The 18,591-nt window shown below is 35.1% G+C and overlaps 1 protein-coding gene across 1 annotated transcript in view; it reads right to left on the minus strand.

The window, feature by feature from the left end:
- Nucleotides 1–2,118: 2,118 nt before the first annotated feature.
- LOC149799545 (protein Wnt-16-like) overlaps nucleotides 2,119–18,591 on the minus strand; it is a 91,337-nt gene continuing 74,864 nt past the window's right edge. Inside the window, exon 4 of the mRNA XM_089958889.1 lies at nucleotides 2,119–8,263. Coding sequence (XP_089815015.1) covers nucleotides 7,799–8,263 — 465 coding nt within the window. The 3' untranslated portion in view covers nucleotides 2,119–7,798. The remainder of the gene's footprint in view (nucleotides 8,264–18,591) is intronic.

The raw sequence follows: 18,591 nt of genomic DNA on the forward strand, positions 1-18,591 counted from the left end.
TGATGGAAGTGCTGGTTCAAGGCTTACAATGTGTTTTTCAGTTATTTTTTCTTTTTACGAATCTCTCAGTCGTTTCTTCCAGAATATTGCATATACCAACATGTGGTGACAGTGGCGTTTCAAAAGAATTGAGAGAGCCACATAGGAAGCAGTCTGATGGGCCGGCTTTGTCTGAGACACAATTTGAAAGGGAGATAACTGACAAACGAAAGCTCCCGTGATTCGAGTTTTTTTGTCGACCAACAATTACAAGCTAGAATTCTTTTTATGGCCCCGTATATCTCAATGATTATTCAGTGACTTACATCTTGATGAACTTTTCTGAACTTTTCTGACATTTCAATGATGATGAATTACACGGCTGTAGCACGATTATCTTAAACGCATTTTTTTTCCCAAGCCACAAATAAGTGCATTACAGCTACTGACGTTGGCGGAATAAAATTGAAATAGTGCCGTGTATGAGTGATCCGGCGAGGTTAGAAGGTCAGTCTGTGATGTTATCAATGTAAATCTTGTAAGATGGGATTTCGTTTTCTTACAAATTCATCCATAATTAACAATATGGAAATTTCTGCTAGAAATTCAATAATATGCAATGACTCAAACGTTAAATCGAACTAATTTATTTTAGTTTTCGAGCTTCGAATCTGATTTTCCAACTTTGCTCCATTACAAGAATTAGCATAGGAAACTCTAGGAAACTGTTACTCGAAGAACCTGTGTAAATTATAAATGAAAGCTTTCCTCGAAAAGTATTTAATTTATGTGGGATATTCGGATGCTCTCTCTCTCTCTCTCTCTCTCATACTTTGAATATCTAATATCTTCTTGGGCGAAAATAACATTGTGCTACAAGACAGAAAGGCAGCAATGGTTCTTGGCTAAACACACATACACACACACTTTGTATGAATGTATGTATGATGTTGTGGTGGTCATAACGCCATTTGTTAGCTTATGATGGGTTTTATATGACGGTCATTATAAATAGTGGAGGAAGAACCTGGGAAACCCCTGTAAGAACCACTCACACACGGGAAAATACCGGCAAGCTCTCTCACATACCCACATTGGCCGAACCCGAGACTGGAACCCACACGGACAGAGGTCAGATGGCAGTGAACGAGTTCTTAGATAACTCGACCTGTCTGTCTTTATGTCTTTATGCAAGCAAGAATGTAGGTAGGTAGGTAGGTAGGTAGGTAGGTAGGTAGGTAGGTAGGCAGGTAGGTATATGTATGTATGTATGTATGTATGTATGTATGTATGTATGAATGTATGTATGTATGTATGTATGTATGTATGTGTGAGTGTGTGTGTATGCATGTATGTATGTATGTGCGTGTGAGTGTGTGTATGTATGTATATATGTATGTATGTGCGTGTGAGTGTATGTACGTATGTATGTATGTATGTATGTATGTATGTATGCAATGTATGTATGTATGTATGTATGTCTGTATGCATGTATGCATGTATGTATGTGGGTATGTGTGCATATGTGTGCATGTATGTATGAATGTATGTATGTATGTATTCATGTATGTATGTGGGTATGTGTGCATGTGTGTGTATGTTGTTGTTGTTGTTGTTGTTGGGCTTAACGCCATTTTTCAGCACTCGATAGGCTATACATGGCGGCCAGTATTAATGGTGGAGGAAGAATCCGGGAAAACCCTGGAAAGAACCACCGACCCTCGAGAAGCTACTGGCAAGCTTTCTCACATACCCACATTGGCCGAATCCGAGACTCGAACCTACGCAGACAGAGGTGAGATGGCAGTGATCCGTAGCGGAGAGCGCTTTAGACCACTCGGCCACTCGGGGCCCCTGTGTGTATGTATGTATGTATGTATGTATGTATGTATGTATGTATGTATGTGTGTGCGTGTGTGTGTATGTATATGTACTTATCTTTTGGAAAAGCTCTCCTTACTGATGAAACTCTCTGCCTTCCTTTATATATATATATATATATATATATATATATATATATATATATATATATATATATATATATATATATATATGCTTACAGTTGCACGAGTATCACTATAAAATGTTCTCACTGAACTAAAATGTTACTTATGAATAAATAATACAACAACTCCTAGGTAACTGAAAGTGATGTTTTAATTTGTTTCTACTAATACAAATTCATTTCTTATTAAACATTTATATAACATGAATTTATTCTGATCAAAGTACATGATTCATTCATTCTAAACATGTAAATTGACGTTTAAAACAACAGTATCTATAAAACGCTAAACCTCTAAAGCTATCACCTGGCCAGATTTGTATTATTATGCATTATTTTGCAGTAAAAACATGCATAGCTATATGCACACCGATAAACACCCGTAATACAGCATAATATAATAAAGAAAGCTGTATGTGCAATGGTTAATATATTCTTCTCAAAATGCATGACTTTTTAATGTACATTTTAAGTGTAATCTTAAGCATATTTTCCGATATATGCAAGGTGACTTTGTAGAATATTCTGTAAAGCTATAAGGAAGTCGGGGGGTGGGGTGTCATATACAGATATTCTTGTTTTTATTACTAACATTTGGCTTTTTCTGAAATTTTTGTTTAGAATCACTAAGAAATAATCGAATAATGAAATCTGAAGTTTAAGACGAAGGAAACCCTGCCGAAGGAGGACCAAAATCACAGCTTTCTACTCAAACACCGATATGATTTGGTTTGTATCCAATCATTCTTACATTCGTCTAATTGTATCATGTGTTTAATATAACGTTATGTTAATATTCGCTTTTGGATAAAACAAGACGTTTGAGCTTATGAATGGTGGTTCTAATTTTCAAAAACACAGCGAAGCACCCGATGCCACTTGAAGAATGAAAAATTTTGCATTGTTTAATGTGTGAGCTCTCGTAACTGAGTGGTCAAGAATGTTAGCCCCTTAAACCATAATTTACGTTGAGTTCCAATAATAAAAATACGCGCGCTAGGCTATCTTTTTGTTTTAGTGTAGCTCGCTGGGCTTTCATGTGATTTTGAATTTTATTTTCAACGGCCCTATTTAATAAAAGCCTTATATTTCCTGTTTGCACAAAATATGTAGCATGCTTACCTTGGTATTTAACATTAACATATAATACTAGAGATGAAAACTATATTTTGTTTTATCGTATCAATTAAAATAAATATGAGAGAGAGAGAGAGAGAGAGAGAGAGAGAGAGAGAGATTTACACTGTATGCACAAATTGACTAATATTGAGTTTCACCTTTTGCTTCACGGTCTCGTAGGTTGAAATTGCCATTCTCAGAGAATGATAAATGGTGACGTATCACCACGTCCCTCAAGGGTTGGCATCATTTAATTTATCATAATTCATGCATATCAGGGTTGAATCGAAAGAAAAAATACCATACAGTTCGATATAAAATAAACACCTTCCATTCGTAAATCATATTGTTTGCCCTGTGTAATACGGGTCATTTACCACTTTAGTCCGTACAATAACCCCACTTTCTCCCTATCAGTACAAAATCACGCGTTTTTAACATTCTTCCGTTATGAATGATTGAACAGTTAAGTGCCTCAGGTCACCGATCGAATCTATACTCTGATCACTATACACACGTGAACGTTTTTTTGCGGGCTAACTTTTGATTTAAGTGTTACTGACGAAGCCCCCCCCCCCCATCTTCCACTAGCTGTAAGTCAGTTGATATTTATTGGAAACTCCAATGAGACACTAGCCGACCATGTCCCAAGCAAACGTGTGGTCGATTGTCTGACGAAGATGATATCAGTCGGTCTAATGGTTAGGCACCTGGACAGTTTTCATTGCATAATTACAATGTTTTTAAACTTCCTTATACCTCATCGAAAATGCTGTAAATTTTCACTATCAGCTGAAAATATAATTCTGATAATGTGATAAAAGGACAAGGTACTCTTTGGTGAGAAAACGTCCTCGATAAATCACTTTGCTTGAATGCACACATAAACTTACGCATCAGCTATTTTACAGCGCCGCTATCTGAACACGGGATCACATGTAAACGTATAATAAAGCTTTACAAATATTTTATTATTAGATGTTAAAGCAAAAATGCTGCTATATTTGAGCTATACTTTATGTATGTTTGCAGCAATATCCAGGAAGAAAAAAAATTAAAGCGATTTGCTATAAATAAATAAAGAAATAAAGTAGAATGTCATACCCAATTACAGAATTACACTAAATGTATTTTAAAAGTTCTTTCTGTAACGGAAAATAATTTAGGATTTTAATTTTGGGGTATTTTCAATAAAACTGAAGTTGATTTATGCAAAATATATCGATGTATGCTGCTGTTGTACTTTTTTTTGAGGGCCAACCTCTTAAGGGTCAAAATCCCAGCAATATCGACTTTGTTCGTTTCAGTAGAAAGGCTTTTCAAAAGTTAATGCATAGGCGTGGCTGTATGAGTGTGTTTATGCATAGGCGTGTCTATATGAATTATGTTAATGCACTTGCGTGTATGCATATATAATGTTAATGAGTAGGCGTTTCTATATCGATTCTGGCGATTCGTCCGTTATTACAAATATACTGTGTTGTAATGAGGAATTATATGCATTTTTCCCCACCTCGTTTCTCTTGTTTTTACTGCTGACACTCGAGATAAGATTGACGACGATACAGACGACTTTGACGTTTTTGCTTTTGTCGTAATAGTGTAGATAATTTCAAACAAAAACCTTTTTATTCAAAGCCAATAGAAACGTCAGACGAATTAGTGTGTCAAGCATGGTAGCATATAAGCACCACCACTACCACCAACATCATCTAAAGTAGCGAGTGATCATCCTTCAGAAACAGAGTATGGGAAAAAAGTTGCAATAGTTTCATTTCTTTGGAAATGCCTTTTGGACATACAATATTGCTTGCTTGTATTTCGTTTTAATTTTGTTTCCGACAGATTTTTTGTGGGTCATAAAAATGTATAGATCTACATTAAAAACAAGACATGAACAAAGACGTTATTATTTTCATAAGCAATACAAATATATACACAAAACGTTCCAACCAGTACGTAATCATATATTTACAAGAAATTAAAATGTACATGTCATAACAACCTGCTTTACAATAAATATGCAAATATAAATTACATCCTGTGCTTGTTTGTCATATATTAGAAGTTCATACTGGAAAAACCCACTGATGAATTCGCTAAAATACGGAGCTAATATCATAGATTCGGGCATGACTTACATGACGTGTAATAAACAACTTCACATATTTTATAATACACACTTGTCAAGTCATGACCTACAACGAATTTAAGCGTAAATTCCGAGGCGTACAAGTGTGACTGTTGTCAGCTCACTTAATTCCTGAAACGATTTATTCGACAAAACGTCATCATATTTCACAAAGTTAGAAATATGATCTTATAGTTTGTCTTCATTTCATATGAAATGTTTGAAACTGATAAATATTTAAATGAATTATGAACATCACGGTTTTTCAGCTAATTTCAGAAACTTTTATCTTAATCGTCAGCTATTCATGGTTTTCTGCCTATAAAAGCAACCCAAAGAGGACTCATATCAAACGTTTTATCGGTATTTAATCCCACATTAACTGATCAAAGTACTTACATTATTATTTTTAAGAATTTGTTTCCGGTACCGTGGTATTTGATTCAAACATCGTCTTTTTGTGTTGTCGTGCAATTTTTATTTAAGATTAGTGTGGGGAAAATGCTACTTTAGCGACCCTTTTTGAAACCCTCCGAAAAGTTAAAAAGAATCCTGAAGTACATTTATGTCTTTCCAAACTTCTCAGTAATGAGTTAAGCCTAACGTCTAGTCAAATTAAGTTAGTTTCCAAGGTCAGCGGAAAACCATTAATTCCTTACCCTAAATCAACATCCTAACCAAACATTCTATCTAACGATGCCTATAATCCAACCCCATTCCACCATTATATCTACCGATGCGTATCATCTCACATTCAAAAATCATTTTAAATAAAATTCTACATTCTATGGCATGACTATAGCGTTAACATAGCAGGGTAGAGGAAAATATAGACGATCTAGGTTGTGGGAGAACAACACCTGAAAATATTGCTAATTTTGTAGTGGAACGTTCCGTTCCCGGCTTCAAAATCATATCAGCACAATTAACTGGCGCAAAGTTACATTTGAAAAAGGGCATGCGACTGATTACAGAAACATTTATTTGTTTTGTCATCTGTAGCACACACTCGTTTTTTTTTTTATTCGCCAAAATCACACGACTCTACAGTATTTGTGGAGCCGTGAGATGTGTGCATCATTATGCCCACGTTCCGTTTGTCTGTCCGTCCGTCCGCCTGTCTGTAGGTCTATCTTCTCTAAAACTGCTGGTTGTAGTAATCATTTGCGTGGGGCTGTACATGGGTTGTGGTAACTATCAGCATGAGGAGTATAATTGTGAGTCCTGGTGTCCGTGTTAGGTAGGTCTCAAAGTCAGATATGCGAGTCCTGGTGTCCATGTTAGGTAGGTGTCAAAGTCAGATATGTGAGTCCTGGTGTCCGTGTTAGGTAGGTGTCAAAGTCAGATATGTGAGTCCTGCTGTCCGTGTTAGGTAGGTGTCAAAGTCGGATATGTGAGTCATGGTGTCCGTGTTAGGTAGGTGTCAAAGTCAGATATATGAGTCCTGGTGTCCGTGTTAGGTAGGTATCAAAGTCAGATATATGAAAACTGTAATTATGATAATATTTTTTAAAATATTTTGGAAGCAAACTCTATACGCTGATCACAGAGGAAGGACACATAATAAATAAAATGGACTTTAAGTTTACGAAGCCTGGGTCATGGTCCGGAGGAGGAATTGATGTAGGGGATGGGGGAATATGAATATGTAAAAACAAAATGCTATTGTGACCCATGGAAGTCAGTCAGGTAAGTAATGGGATTTTGCATACAAGATATTAAAACTGTCAACTATTTTTGCATGATTGGTTTACAACAAGTTTGAGATTCCCTCCAGTTTTGCCAGGAGAACAATTTACAAACGCTGAAAAAAGGCACTGACACATTTGCCATTACTCCCGCTCCATTCAGGATTGCAGTCAGCACAATTATGTATTCAGCAGGATTCATTATTCAGTGTCTATCTTTTAAAGCTGTTAATGTTCAAGATTTCATGTCTGCTTCTGTCTGAGTGAGTACATTGTCGTCAACTATCATCTTATTTGTTGATCTTCAATATGTGCTGGTTTAATTCCAAGAATACTTTCCTTCAAGAGACAAGATGTTTCAAAACGTCCATCTTCATCTTAAGTCCACTACACATGTCTGCCTTTGACCGAAAAAAAGAAGAAAAACAAAACAGATCTAGGACTTTTTGTCATTAATGGACTTTGCAGGAAAACCATTCTCAACATAGAGCCTCGATTTCACTATCTGTCAATGTCGTCCATCTTATTTTCACATTAGAAATGTAAGGATCATCAGTTTTGTCATTGTCTGTGTATTCGTAGGGGAACCGATGACCAATGTCCACACATCTTCATGGCACCCAACATGGATGAATTCAAAATATAGGGGTTGCAAAAGTTTTTTGCGACATGTCTAACTAGACAAATTGTATCACGCGACAACGATGAAATCGTTCGCAACACTGTTACTTAGTTCAGGCTCCTGCAACAAGTGGAGCACTAGGAACAATGTTATGCCTTTCCAATTATTTACTCCGTGCTTGTAGTGAGGGGTATTTATTCAAGTCTTTTTTTCAAGCATTTAATATCACAAACACATACGTCATTTAATGCTGTTTATTTACACGTATGTTTGTCTATCATGGTTTCACAAGTTTTGCATTCTACAAAGCAACACCATATGAATTTACAGTGGCATCTCTCCACATAGCGCACAACCTGAGTATTATAGCCTCTACCACAACACAGCAATTCACAGCTGTCCGGTCCAGTGGACGTTTTATTGCATATGCGCCCTGAAGTTCCGAGAATTCCCTTGTTAGGGTTTGATTGACAGTAATTTGGAGACCTATGCACATACACTAAATCCTCTTCCGTGATTGGCTGCCTTCGTTTAGTCTTTTCACGCCTACGCAACTTTCTTATTGACTTTCGTGCAATAGGAATGGAACGTTCGTATTTTGTTTTCAAGACGCTCCCTATCTCTCGAAACGTTGGCAAGCTTCTCCAGCATGTCTTTACTGCGCATGAGCCGGAAACACCATGACAACGACACTTCAGCGCCATCATACCTTCTGTTACCTGTAACGGAAAACAAAGTATTTTATATAGTTGTTACAGAAAGGTGATAGGAGTGATGAATCCAGGAAACACAGCATGATATTTGCTGAGCAAACTGGGTTGCATTGTTTCCATTTGGAAAAGGTAGGAAAAAAATAAAATGAACAACAAAGCATCATCACAATCCCATGGTATCACGGTTGATTCTGACCAAGGCAGCTATCATCACATCATGTCTCATTTACGATACTATATTCACACTTCTTATCAGATCTAAAATAACCGCCAAGTGTTAGAAACGTTATTGCTGGGGCTGAAGTATGTACCACATCCATGATACAATAATTTTCATCCTCATTTCACGAGTTGCCATTGATCATGGTACATTCTGTGTTGGCACAGACTGTTCATCTGTCCAACAGACATGACAAAGACGAGAAGCAGACTTAAAGAAACACAAAGGAAAACCTAATACTTTATTGAAAGTTTTTTTTTTTGGTTGAACATGCGAAACTTTTTAATCAAAATAAACAGAAATTAAATTGATACAACATTATTTTATTAAACGTGTCACAAATAATGCTAAAAGTCATGGTTCTTATTCTATATGTTAAAAGTTCATGGTCGAATGCTTCCTAGAAATGTCGGCTTTCTTCATTTATCATTTAAGGGGGAAAAGTCCTTTGTTGAATTCTAGTGTTCCTATAAAGACCTTCCACTAAAAAAAAGTCCCTTTGTCCCCTTTATATTATAGCTCGTTCCTCATTTCCACGCATGAAGTGAGAACACAAAATTATTCCACTGCTTGTGTGAAATGTGGCTTATATCTACTTTAACAATTTAAAAAGCCATATTTTTTTTCTTTCAATTATATATTTTTTATTTTGTATGTCCCAAACCAGCTTAATAATGTAGAAGAATACACCGTATTCAATAAAAGTACATAAAAAAGAAGTTCTGACATTTTATAAAAATATATGACCGTAACGTTTTAAAAATTGTTCTCCAATTATCTCCCGTTTCAAATAATGTATTTTGCTTACTTAATTAATGTTTTGTGCGGAAAAAACGAAGCGAATATTTTTCGTTCACATTTCTTGCGCGAATTGATACAGTCAACAATGATTCTATGGGAATAGGATCCAGTTAGCGGTCGACTCCGGTTGCCTTTTAAACGTAATAGATTCAAAGTAGTATTCGTAATATTTGAGATTTTGCCTGATTTTGTTTGCTTTTTTTTGTTTGTTTGTTGTTTTTTATTTCTTCTTTTTTATTTTTTATTTTATTTTTAATTCCCACATTGAAACGTGAATTACGTCGTCATTTAAACTAGCGGTCTACTTCTTTAGCAGACGTTTCATCCCAAATTTCTAGACTAACTTGCTTTCTGTCTGCAATCAACACTCGTCAATGTCCGACCTCTTTAAATTGTACAAACATCAGTATGAGGGTCGTGATAGGTAAAATTGCTAGTCGACCAAGTTTTAATATTATATCTATGGTTTTTAAATTTATGTCATTTGCTTCAGAGGTTAGGAAGTATTCTGAACAGTTAACTGAAAATAAATATTCTACAGACGTAGGTCATTGTCACTTCGGTCAATCAAAATTTGCTAGATCTGAAGATACGGGTGAAAAATTATTCTAAATAGGCAAATATTTGAAATCTAATAGTTGTTATTTGGAGCTTTTCTTAAGCAAGGGTTTGGTACTTCCACATTGCTTTTCAATACAGTGATTGATATATATTGTGTAAACACAACTTATATATGATCTGATCATCAGAGAGAGAGAGAGAGAGAGAGAGAGAGAAAGAATGAATTTAACAGAGAAAAACATCTTAACAGCGTATTTCAGGACTGGTATATTTCCTGTATGGGAAATAAATGTAGTTTCAGAGATGATATCGCTCTAGTAACGACACTACCTTTATCCACACATTGGCGATATCATTTATACACACACCTATTAAAATGTTTACATTGAATATTACAATAAATAATAAATATTATTTTACATGCTCGTAAAATAGGGTCTGTCCATATTACGTGCATGTTGCATGGGAATAATCCTGATCACGTACATTTAGATAAGAAGCAAACGAAAACATTTATATTCTAACGTTCAAAACAATATACCAAAAACCACACAAAACATAAACTGACATGGCAAATGGAACGTTTCAGAACATGAAGCTAATTTAACAAAATTTGCTTGAACAAAACAAAAAAGACATGCAAAACATGGATAGAAAAAGAAAAGATAACTTTGTGACAAGAAAACGAGAAATATAGAGATTATCTGAGGAGAATTCTTATCAATTGCATGCATATTGAAGAACACCTTTTTTGTTGTGTGCAAAAGTAAATGTTTATTAAACAAATCAGTAAGATGGAAAATCGCATCTTTCCATTGCATTCTCGAAATGTGTTACGCTGAAGAACAACATGGTAGGTCTAATTCACAAAAAAGTCACTCAGTGGTCTAATTCACAAAATAGTCACTCAGAGGTCTAATTCACAAAATAGTCACTTAGAGTCTAATTCTCAAAATAGTCACTCAGTGGTCTAATTTAAAAATAGTTACTCAAAGGTCTAATTCACAAAATAGTCGATCAGAGGTCTACTTCACAAAATAGTCACTCAGAAGTCTAATTCACAAAAAGTCAATCAGAGGTCGAATTTACAAAATAGTCACTCAGAGGTCTAATTAAAAAATAGTCACTCAAAGGTCCAATTCACAAAATAGTCGATCAGAGGTCTACTTCACAAAATAGTCACCCAGATGTCTAACTCTCAAAATAACCAGAAGTCTAATTTCACAAAATATTCACTCAAAGGTCTCATTCACAAAAAGTCACTCAAAGGTCTCATTCACCAAATAGTCACTCAGAGGTCTAATTCACAAAATAGTCACTCAGAGGTCTCATTCTCAAAATAGCCAGAGGTTTAATTCACAAAAAGTCACTCAAATGTCTCATTCACCAAATAGTCACTCAGAGGTCTCATTCACAAAACAGTCACTCAGAGTTCTCATTCATAAAACAGTCACTCAGAGGTCTAATTCACAAAATAGTCACTCAGGTCTAATTCTCAAAATAGTCACTCAGAGGCCTACTCCACAAAATAGCCACTGAAGAGGCCTAATTCACAAAATAGTTACTCAGAGGTCTAATTCACAAAATCGTCACTCAGAGATCTAATTCACAAAATAGTCACTCAGAGGTCTAATTCTCAAAATAGTCACTCAGAGGTCTAATTCACAAAATAGTCACTTACATGGTCAATTCACAAAACAGTCACTCAGAGGTCTAATTCGCAAAATAGTCACTTAGAGGTCCAATACACAAAATACTCATTCTGGGGTCAGATTCACAAAATAGCCACTCAGATCCACACCGACGTTAATTGTTTATGCCCCATCTGGACATTGATTTTGATGGTGTTTGAATCGATAACCAAATCTCAATACTTGAACCTCTACGTAAAGTCTCATTCCTCGAAGATTTCCTGGAACCTTAAATCTCTCTTAAATATAATCTAAATATCTGGCACAGATTCCGTTGTCTGGCCAATCTTAGTTTATCTTTGATTAACATCCTACTTCAAAGCAGGCATTAAATCATTAAGCCCTTCCGAAAAGAAAAGCTAAAAACATACATCTAAACTAAAGACTTTGTGTAAAATTAAAATAAAGAGTAAAAGAACACACAAAGGTATATTTGATATAGTTATACTGTTCTTTGATTCATCACAAACAAAGCTAAGTTCAAAGCACATGATTCCAATCCTTCTGCGTTGCAGATTTGTGGCAATAAATTCTATCTGAAGCGATCCACTTCCATTCCGAATCTTAAGTTAGATCTGAGAGGATGCAGGCTTATTTTATCGTGTTGTGAAAATAATTAACAATCATGACCGTGCATTACTTAATCTGGTAGTGTTTCTAATCACAATTTAAAGGAAAATTTGATCCTTTGCACCTGTTTCCATTTTGATAAGCATCTCTCCAACGTAGCTGATAATCCATATTGGTAAACATAATCTCATAAGATGTGAAAGCACTTGTTCATTAACGTCTCATTTTAATGCATCAGTCTCTTCTAATTCAGTTTTATTTCAGTTTTCAGGTTCAGCCGACCTCTCTTCACTGTTGCTCTATAAGGAACAGTGAGTTACTGTGCATAGGGACTTACACAGAGTATCCATTAACGATTCTTTTAGCTATAATACGGATTTTCGTCACTTTTTCTTTTTCATCTATAATAATTTTCTGGGAAGTCGTAGTAGCTCAGAAGGAAAAGCAACGTCTTAGTCATTCAAGGTTCGCGGGTTCGATATCCGCCAGATCAGCTGCACCAGTGTGTTCCTTGGGCGAGACACGACTCGACGGATCTTCACGAACGCCAATAACCTTGTTCGAGAACCGTCAACATCCTTTTCAGGCTGAAAATCCACGCCGCCTCTGAAGCGGAGCAGACAAGAATAAAATGGCGGAACATACCGACCGTTGGTCAGCCACATTTTTATACCAAGAGGCAAGATCAACTTGAGTTGTTAGGGAGATCACACTCAGGAACACGCGAAAACATTTGAAAATGTGTTCTTGGTGATTGGGCAAAATTACAGGTCGCCCCAAAACGGCCGGTGTGTCCTTCGGAAAGTCACTTAACTCCAATTTCCTTGAATCATATATCCTATATAATTATAATAATAATCAAATAATAATAATAATAATAATAATAATAATAATAATAATAATAATAATACTAATGATAATAATAATAATAATATATTTGTTGTTGTTATAATAATAATAATAATAATAATAATAATAATAATAATATATTTGTTGTTGCTATTATTATTATTTTTATTATTATTAAAGGCTTTATTTTATAAGGGTGACACAATTAGTAGAAAAGCTCATCTCCCTTGTGGCCCTCGAATATTTACATATGTACAGGGAAATATATAAAAAACAACTGGAAACAAACATCATACAAAACATATATAATGGTTTGGTGTACACAAGATCAACCAGGTCTGGACTGAGAAACGCAGAGCACCGTGTACACCAACATGCACACACACACACACACACACACCACACACACACACACACGCACATGAACTCCAAGATACATTTTATAAAAACAATATATACACAAATATACCACAAAGTTGGCCATAACCGGTTCTAGACATTATCTGGATTGCATCCATTTCAAACGTCTGTGATGAAAGGAAGGTACTGATTTTGCTTCTTTAACATTTTTAGGTAGACAGTTCCAGATGACTGGACCCGAGAAAGCCAGACTATTTTTTTAATAAATTCAGTTTTGAGCTCAGGAAGAAGAAAGTTGTTACACGACATGGAGCATAGCATGGATAGACTGGAAACTGTATTGACATTATTTGTCCTTGTACTAAACGTATCATCTATATAGTTGTGCATAGAACCATTAGAAACTTTATACATAAATTTAGCCATTCTTAAACCTATTCTTTTATAGATGGCCATGATCATCAAACCCTTCATACATTCGTGGACATTATCAACTCTGTTGTCATGGATGGCTCGTTTTTGAAGTCTTTCCACAAAGGTTTTGGAAATGTTTTACAAATTGTCATGGAATGGCTAATTTTGTAATTTATGTGCAATGTTGATGCACAAGTGATTAAATAAGCAAGGAATATTCCAATTTTGTTATGTCAACAAAATGCACCCGTCAACTCCTGGAGGTTTTTGTCATTTTTGCCTGAAATGTGAGTAGGTAACACAGCGTGGGGCTATATCTGAATATATTCAAATACACCAACTTCCAAGAGATTTCCATTTAACCTAATGCCTATTTTGTGTTAGAAAGATTGTTTTTCATTGGCTGTTTTGCTTGTGCATTATTTATATATATATATATATATATATATATATATATATATATATATATATATATATATATATATATATATATATATATATATATATATATACCACAAAATTGCCTAAGACTGGTTATATATATATCCATTTCAAATGTGTTGATGAAATGAAGGCACTGATGATGCTTATTTACTATTTTTAGGTAGACAGTTCCAAATGACTGGACCCAAGAAAGCCAGACTTTTTAAAAATTCAGTTTTGAGCTTAGGAAGAAGATACAGAGAGCATAGCATGGGTAGACTGGAAAATGTATTGACATTGTCTGTCCTTGTGCTGAATGTATCATCTATATAGTTGGGCATAGAACCATTAGAAACTTTATACATAAATTTAGCCATTCTTAAACATATTCTTTTATAGATAGCCATGATCTTCAAACCCTTCATACATTCGTGGACATGATCAGTTGTTGTCATGGATAATTCTGATGGCTCGTTTTTCTCGTCTTTCCACTTTCCACAAATTTCTTGTAGAAGCATTACTCCATATGATGTTGCAGAAGTACAGGTGAGGATGAATATAATTTTTGCAAAACATTATCCTGTGGTTTAAGGTTAGAAATTCTTCAATTTTTTAATAGTTACCAGATATTCTTTGCCATCTTTTTTGTATCATTACTGATAAGCTCTGACAATAACATATCGTTATCAACCTGAACTCCTAATAGTTCATCTTGCGTAATATTTTTCAGTTTTACGTTATTAAAATGATGTGGAGGATAAAAAAAAATTATCTTTAATTTTGTTACGCATTTGTTGAATGATTCTTTTCAACTTCGCTAGCCAAGGTTCCGATATGATAACCCTATCTACACCTTGGCGTATCAAGCAGATACTTCTGTGTTTCGGGTCTGTGAATTTCAACGGATACGGTAATCAAAATTACGTTTTTCAAATTTGAACACTGTTCCTATATGATCGAGCCAAGGGGAGAACACAGCTCGAATGAACTGATAAATAAGCATTTTTTCACTGCAGGTCCGTGTTTGCACACATACCTTTCACTCAAACAGACCTGTAATGGTTCCCTCTGGTACATAGTCATACTTTTGATGTTAAACTTACAAAGTGTCCTTTTTAGGTCAACTGCCGCCACAAGTTTCGACCGATGTACAAATGCACCACGCTATTCATTAGTTGGCATTACGTACTAAGGGAGGCAACTAATGCAATCTAGTAGATGTCGCTAGGACAAAGCTCTAATATATCTGTTCGATCCGCCAAAGTGTAGATAGGGTTATCATATCGGAACCTTGACTAGCGAAGATGAGCGGTTATTAGCATCACTTTGGTTGTATCTAAATGAATGACCATTCCATTATGTTCACACCATTCCAAGAGTTTTAGAAGAGCACTAAGTTTCTTTCGACAGTAGTTTTAGATGCGCTTAATATTATATAAGGCTGTATCATCAGCATATAGATCCATCACAGTATTTACTGTATGGATATACAGATCATTGATAAACGTAATAAATAATAGTGGCCCTAAAATAGATCCATGAGGTACTCCACATGTCACAAGTTTATTGTCGACACATGACATTGCTCATGTCAGCTTTTTGTTTTCTTCCTTCTTGAAAGTGTGAATAAAAACCAACCAACAACCTAAAACTATCAAGTTTCTGATTAAAATGCTAAATATGACTAAACATTTTGACCCACATAGTTTATTATTATTCTTTTTAGCGTCAAAGTTATTTAACTATTTTCGGAAAGTCGGCAAGATCACTTTCACTAAGACTGAATAAATTGCCATGAATAATATGATGGGGGCAAATAGTGGAAACGAGAGTCTTTGCTGATGATTTGAAATGATGTGTCAAAGATATTTTACATTTATGTCATATGTATGTATTATATTTTTTTAAAAGACAGATGGCGTTGTCATTTATGGCATAGTACTCGTACTCTCTCTCTCTCTCTCTCTCACTCTCACTCTATATATATATATATATATATATATATATATATATATATATATATATATATATATATATATATATATATATATATATATACATAAACTGAACGTTGGTTTGTATTTGAAAAATTATAATACATTAATACATCTATATTATTATATGATTTATATTACCTGGTACCGTGTTCAAGGGATATGATCGTAAAGGGACTGACAAGCTTCAGCCAACAGAATGGGCAATCATAATGTTATAAGCGCCAATTAGTTTCGTTTATAGATTATGGGTACATACAAAGTCTTTATGTTCAGCAAAATATGTATAAAATGCATAACAATACAGAAATATAACAACACTAAAAACAATGTTCATCAATAATAATAATAATAATAACATTATTATTATTATTATTATTATTATTATTATTTCTAGGTAACTATAAGCAAATCGTCTCGCCACATCGAACGCACTCTTTCGTGTTAGTTAGACCCCCCAAAATAGTATTGTATACAACTCAAAATCTTTGCTCACATTCCTCTTTCCATTGTCACTCTCGTTCTCTGCTGATAAATCTAAAGTATGCATTGACTTTATTTAAAAAAAAAACAAAAAAAAACAAAAAACATGCGCATCTTTAATGAACAAAATAGTAATGTCTTTCTGTGTGAATTCTCGCTGCAACAGATCACAAAAGTATGGAATTTGTTTCCTGTTTCCACTAATGTAATCATGCTGAGATGTTACGGTAAACAGTTTTCCACACGTGAGGTGTCGAAACACGTATCATTTAATTTGAGGACATCAAAGATTCGATATTTTCATTCCTGGCCCGCACGTCTGGCCTCTACCGTAAATAAGTGCATAAGACTCTGTTCATAACATCTTTGGTTTATTCCGCAAACCTTCATTTGGACGTCAATCGTGTACCCTGTTGGGGAATACTTTGAAGAACGAGAACTCGAAATTAATACTTCAGTAACCATGGTTACTTCAGCGAGAAAGCTTACTATGTGATCAGGGCTTTCTATCTCAATCTGGAAAGTAGGTCTAAATCTTGCAAGAAAACTCTACATTTTAATAGCGACTTTTCATTACTTAGAGAAGCGGAATTTCTTCGTGACTGCCAAAGTTTCGTTTTGTAAGATCGACGGGTACACCAACCCTACCATAACTGACATACAATGTAGTATGTTGGGTGTTATGTGCTGAAATATATAAATACTAGTCAGGACAAAAATATAAATGAACCAGTTTATCCGGAGAGTGTATTGGAATTTTAAAAGTTTTTTTTTCTAAGCCTGTGTTAGTCGTTTATAATCTGTGTTCCACCGACTGAAAACAAACATAAAAGCACATCCAATATATAAATTGACATAAATGATAATAACTGGTTTTGTCACATTGATCTAATAGTTTGATCATGTAAGAAGAAAACGTAGGAGAGAGAGAGAGAGAGAGAGAGAGAGAGAATATACCAGTGCAGAACTCAAAGTGATTATGCCGACATCCTATTAACCTCAGTACTTAGGCTGGCAGTAAAGTAGAGGTGTGAATTAGTCTGGGGCAATTAAATCTGATTGAAAAACCTCCTGGGTTTGCCAAAGATGTAAACAGTCACAGAACATTTGAACGTTTGTGTACCTATGATGGGAACTGATATTTTTCTCTGCCTATATTGTATGTTCTCTGTGTACCAGTCTCCAATCCCGCTGCATACTTTATGGTCTGCTTCCAAAATATATTTATGACTTGGTGTAAAGGATAGGATGAAACGATTTAACCAGTGAACTTGAAAACGAAAATGGCAGAAAAGAAAACAAACAGACGTTTGTCATTCCTTGTTTTCAAGCACTCCTCTTCCTATATAAAGCAGTAAAATTTGCATAATAAAACTGCAGGAAACCTTTTTTTCTTTTTTAGGCTCAGTATTTTACGAGTTTATGGCACACATAATTTGACAGTGTGTGTGTGTGTGTGTGTGTGTGTGTGTGTGTGATTTGGATTTTTGACGTAGCTTTAACAACTTTTCAGTCAGATCGCTACCATGTCTGCAGTGTGGCAGTTTATAGTGACGTCAAGCACTGGGGAATCATGCCGCAGATATGTAGCATGACGTCCCACCCAGTCACATTATCCTGACACCAGGCCGACCAGTCCTAACACTAACCTCTTAATGCTGAGCGCCAAGCTACGTAGCTGTAGTGCCATTTTTATAAGTCTTTGGTATGACCCAAGCAGGGTTGAACCCACGACCTCCCGTATTCGAGGCGGACGCTCTAACCACTAGGCCATTAGAGTAGTCAGAATATGACAGTTCAAAAGGTATTATGTTGCTTTAATAAATCACTCTCCAGGAAAACATTGGGTTTTTTTATATAAAAAATGAAAAACAAGTATGAGTATTTTTTAACCCGAAACTTAAACTGAGTTTACCCAAAGAATAACATACTCTTGTTGCTGCTGTTAATCCAGTACGAAAAATAACC

The sequence above is a fragment of the Sinohyriopsis cumingii genome, chromosome 5, assembly GCF_028554795.1.
Source record: "Sinohyriopsis cumingii isolate HCF-2022 chromosome 5, ASM2855479v2, whole genome shotgun sequence".
Classification (NCBI taxonomy): Eukaryota; Metazoa; Mollusca; class Bivalvia; order Unionida; family Unionidae; genus Sinohyriopsis; species Sinohyriopsis cumingii.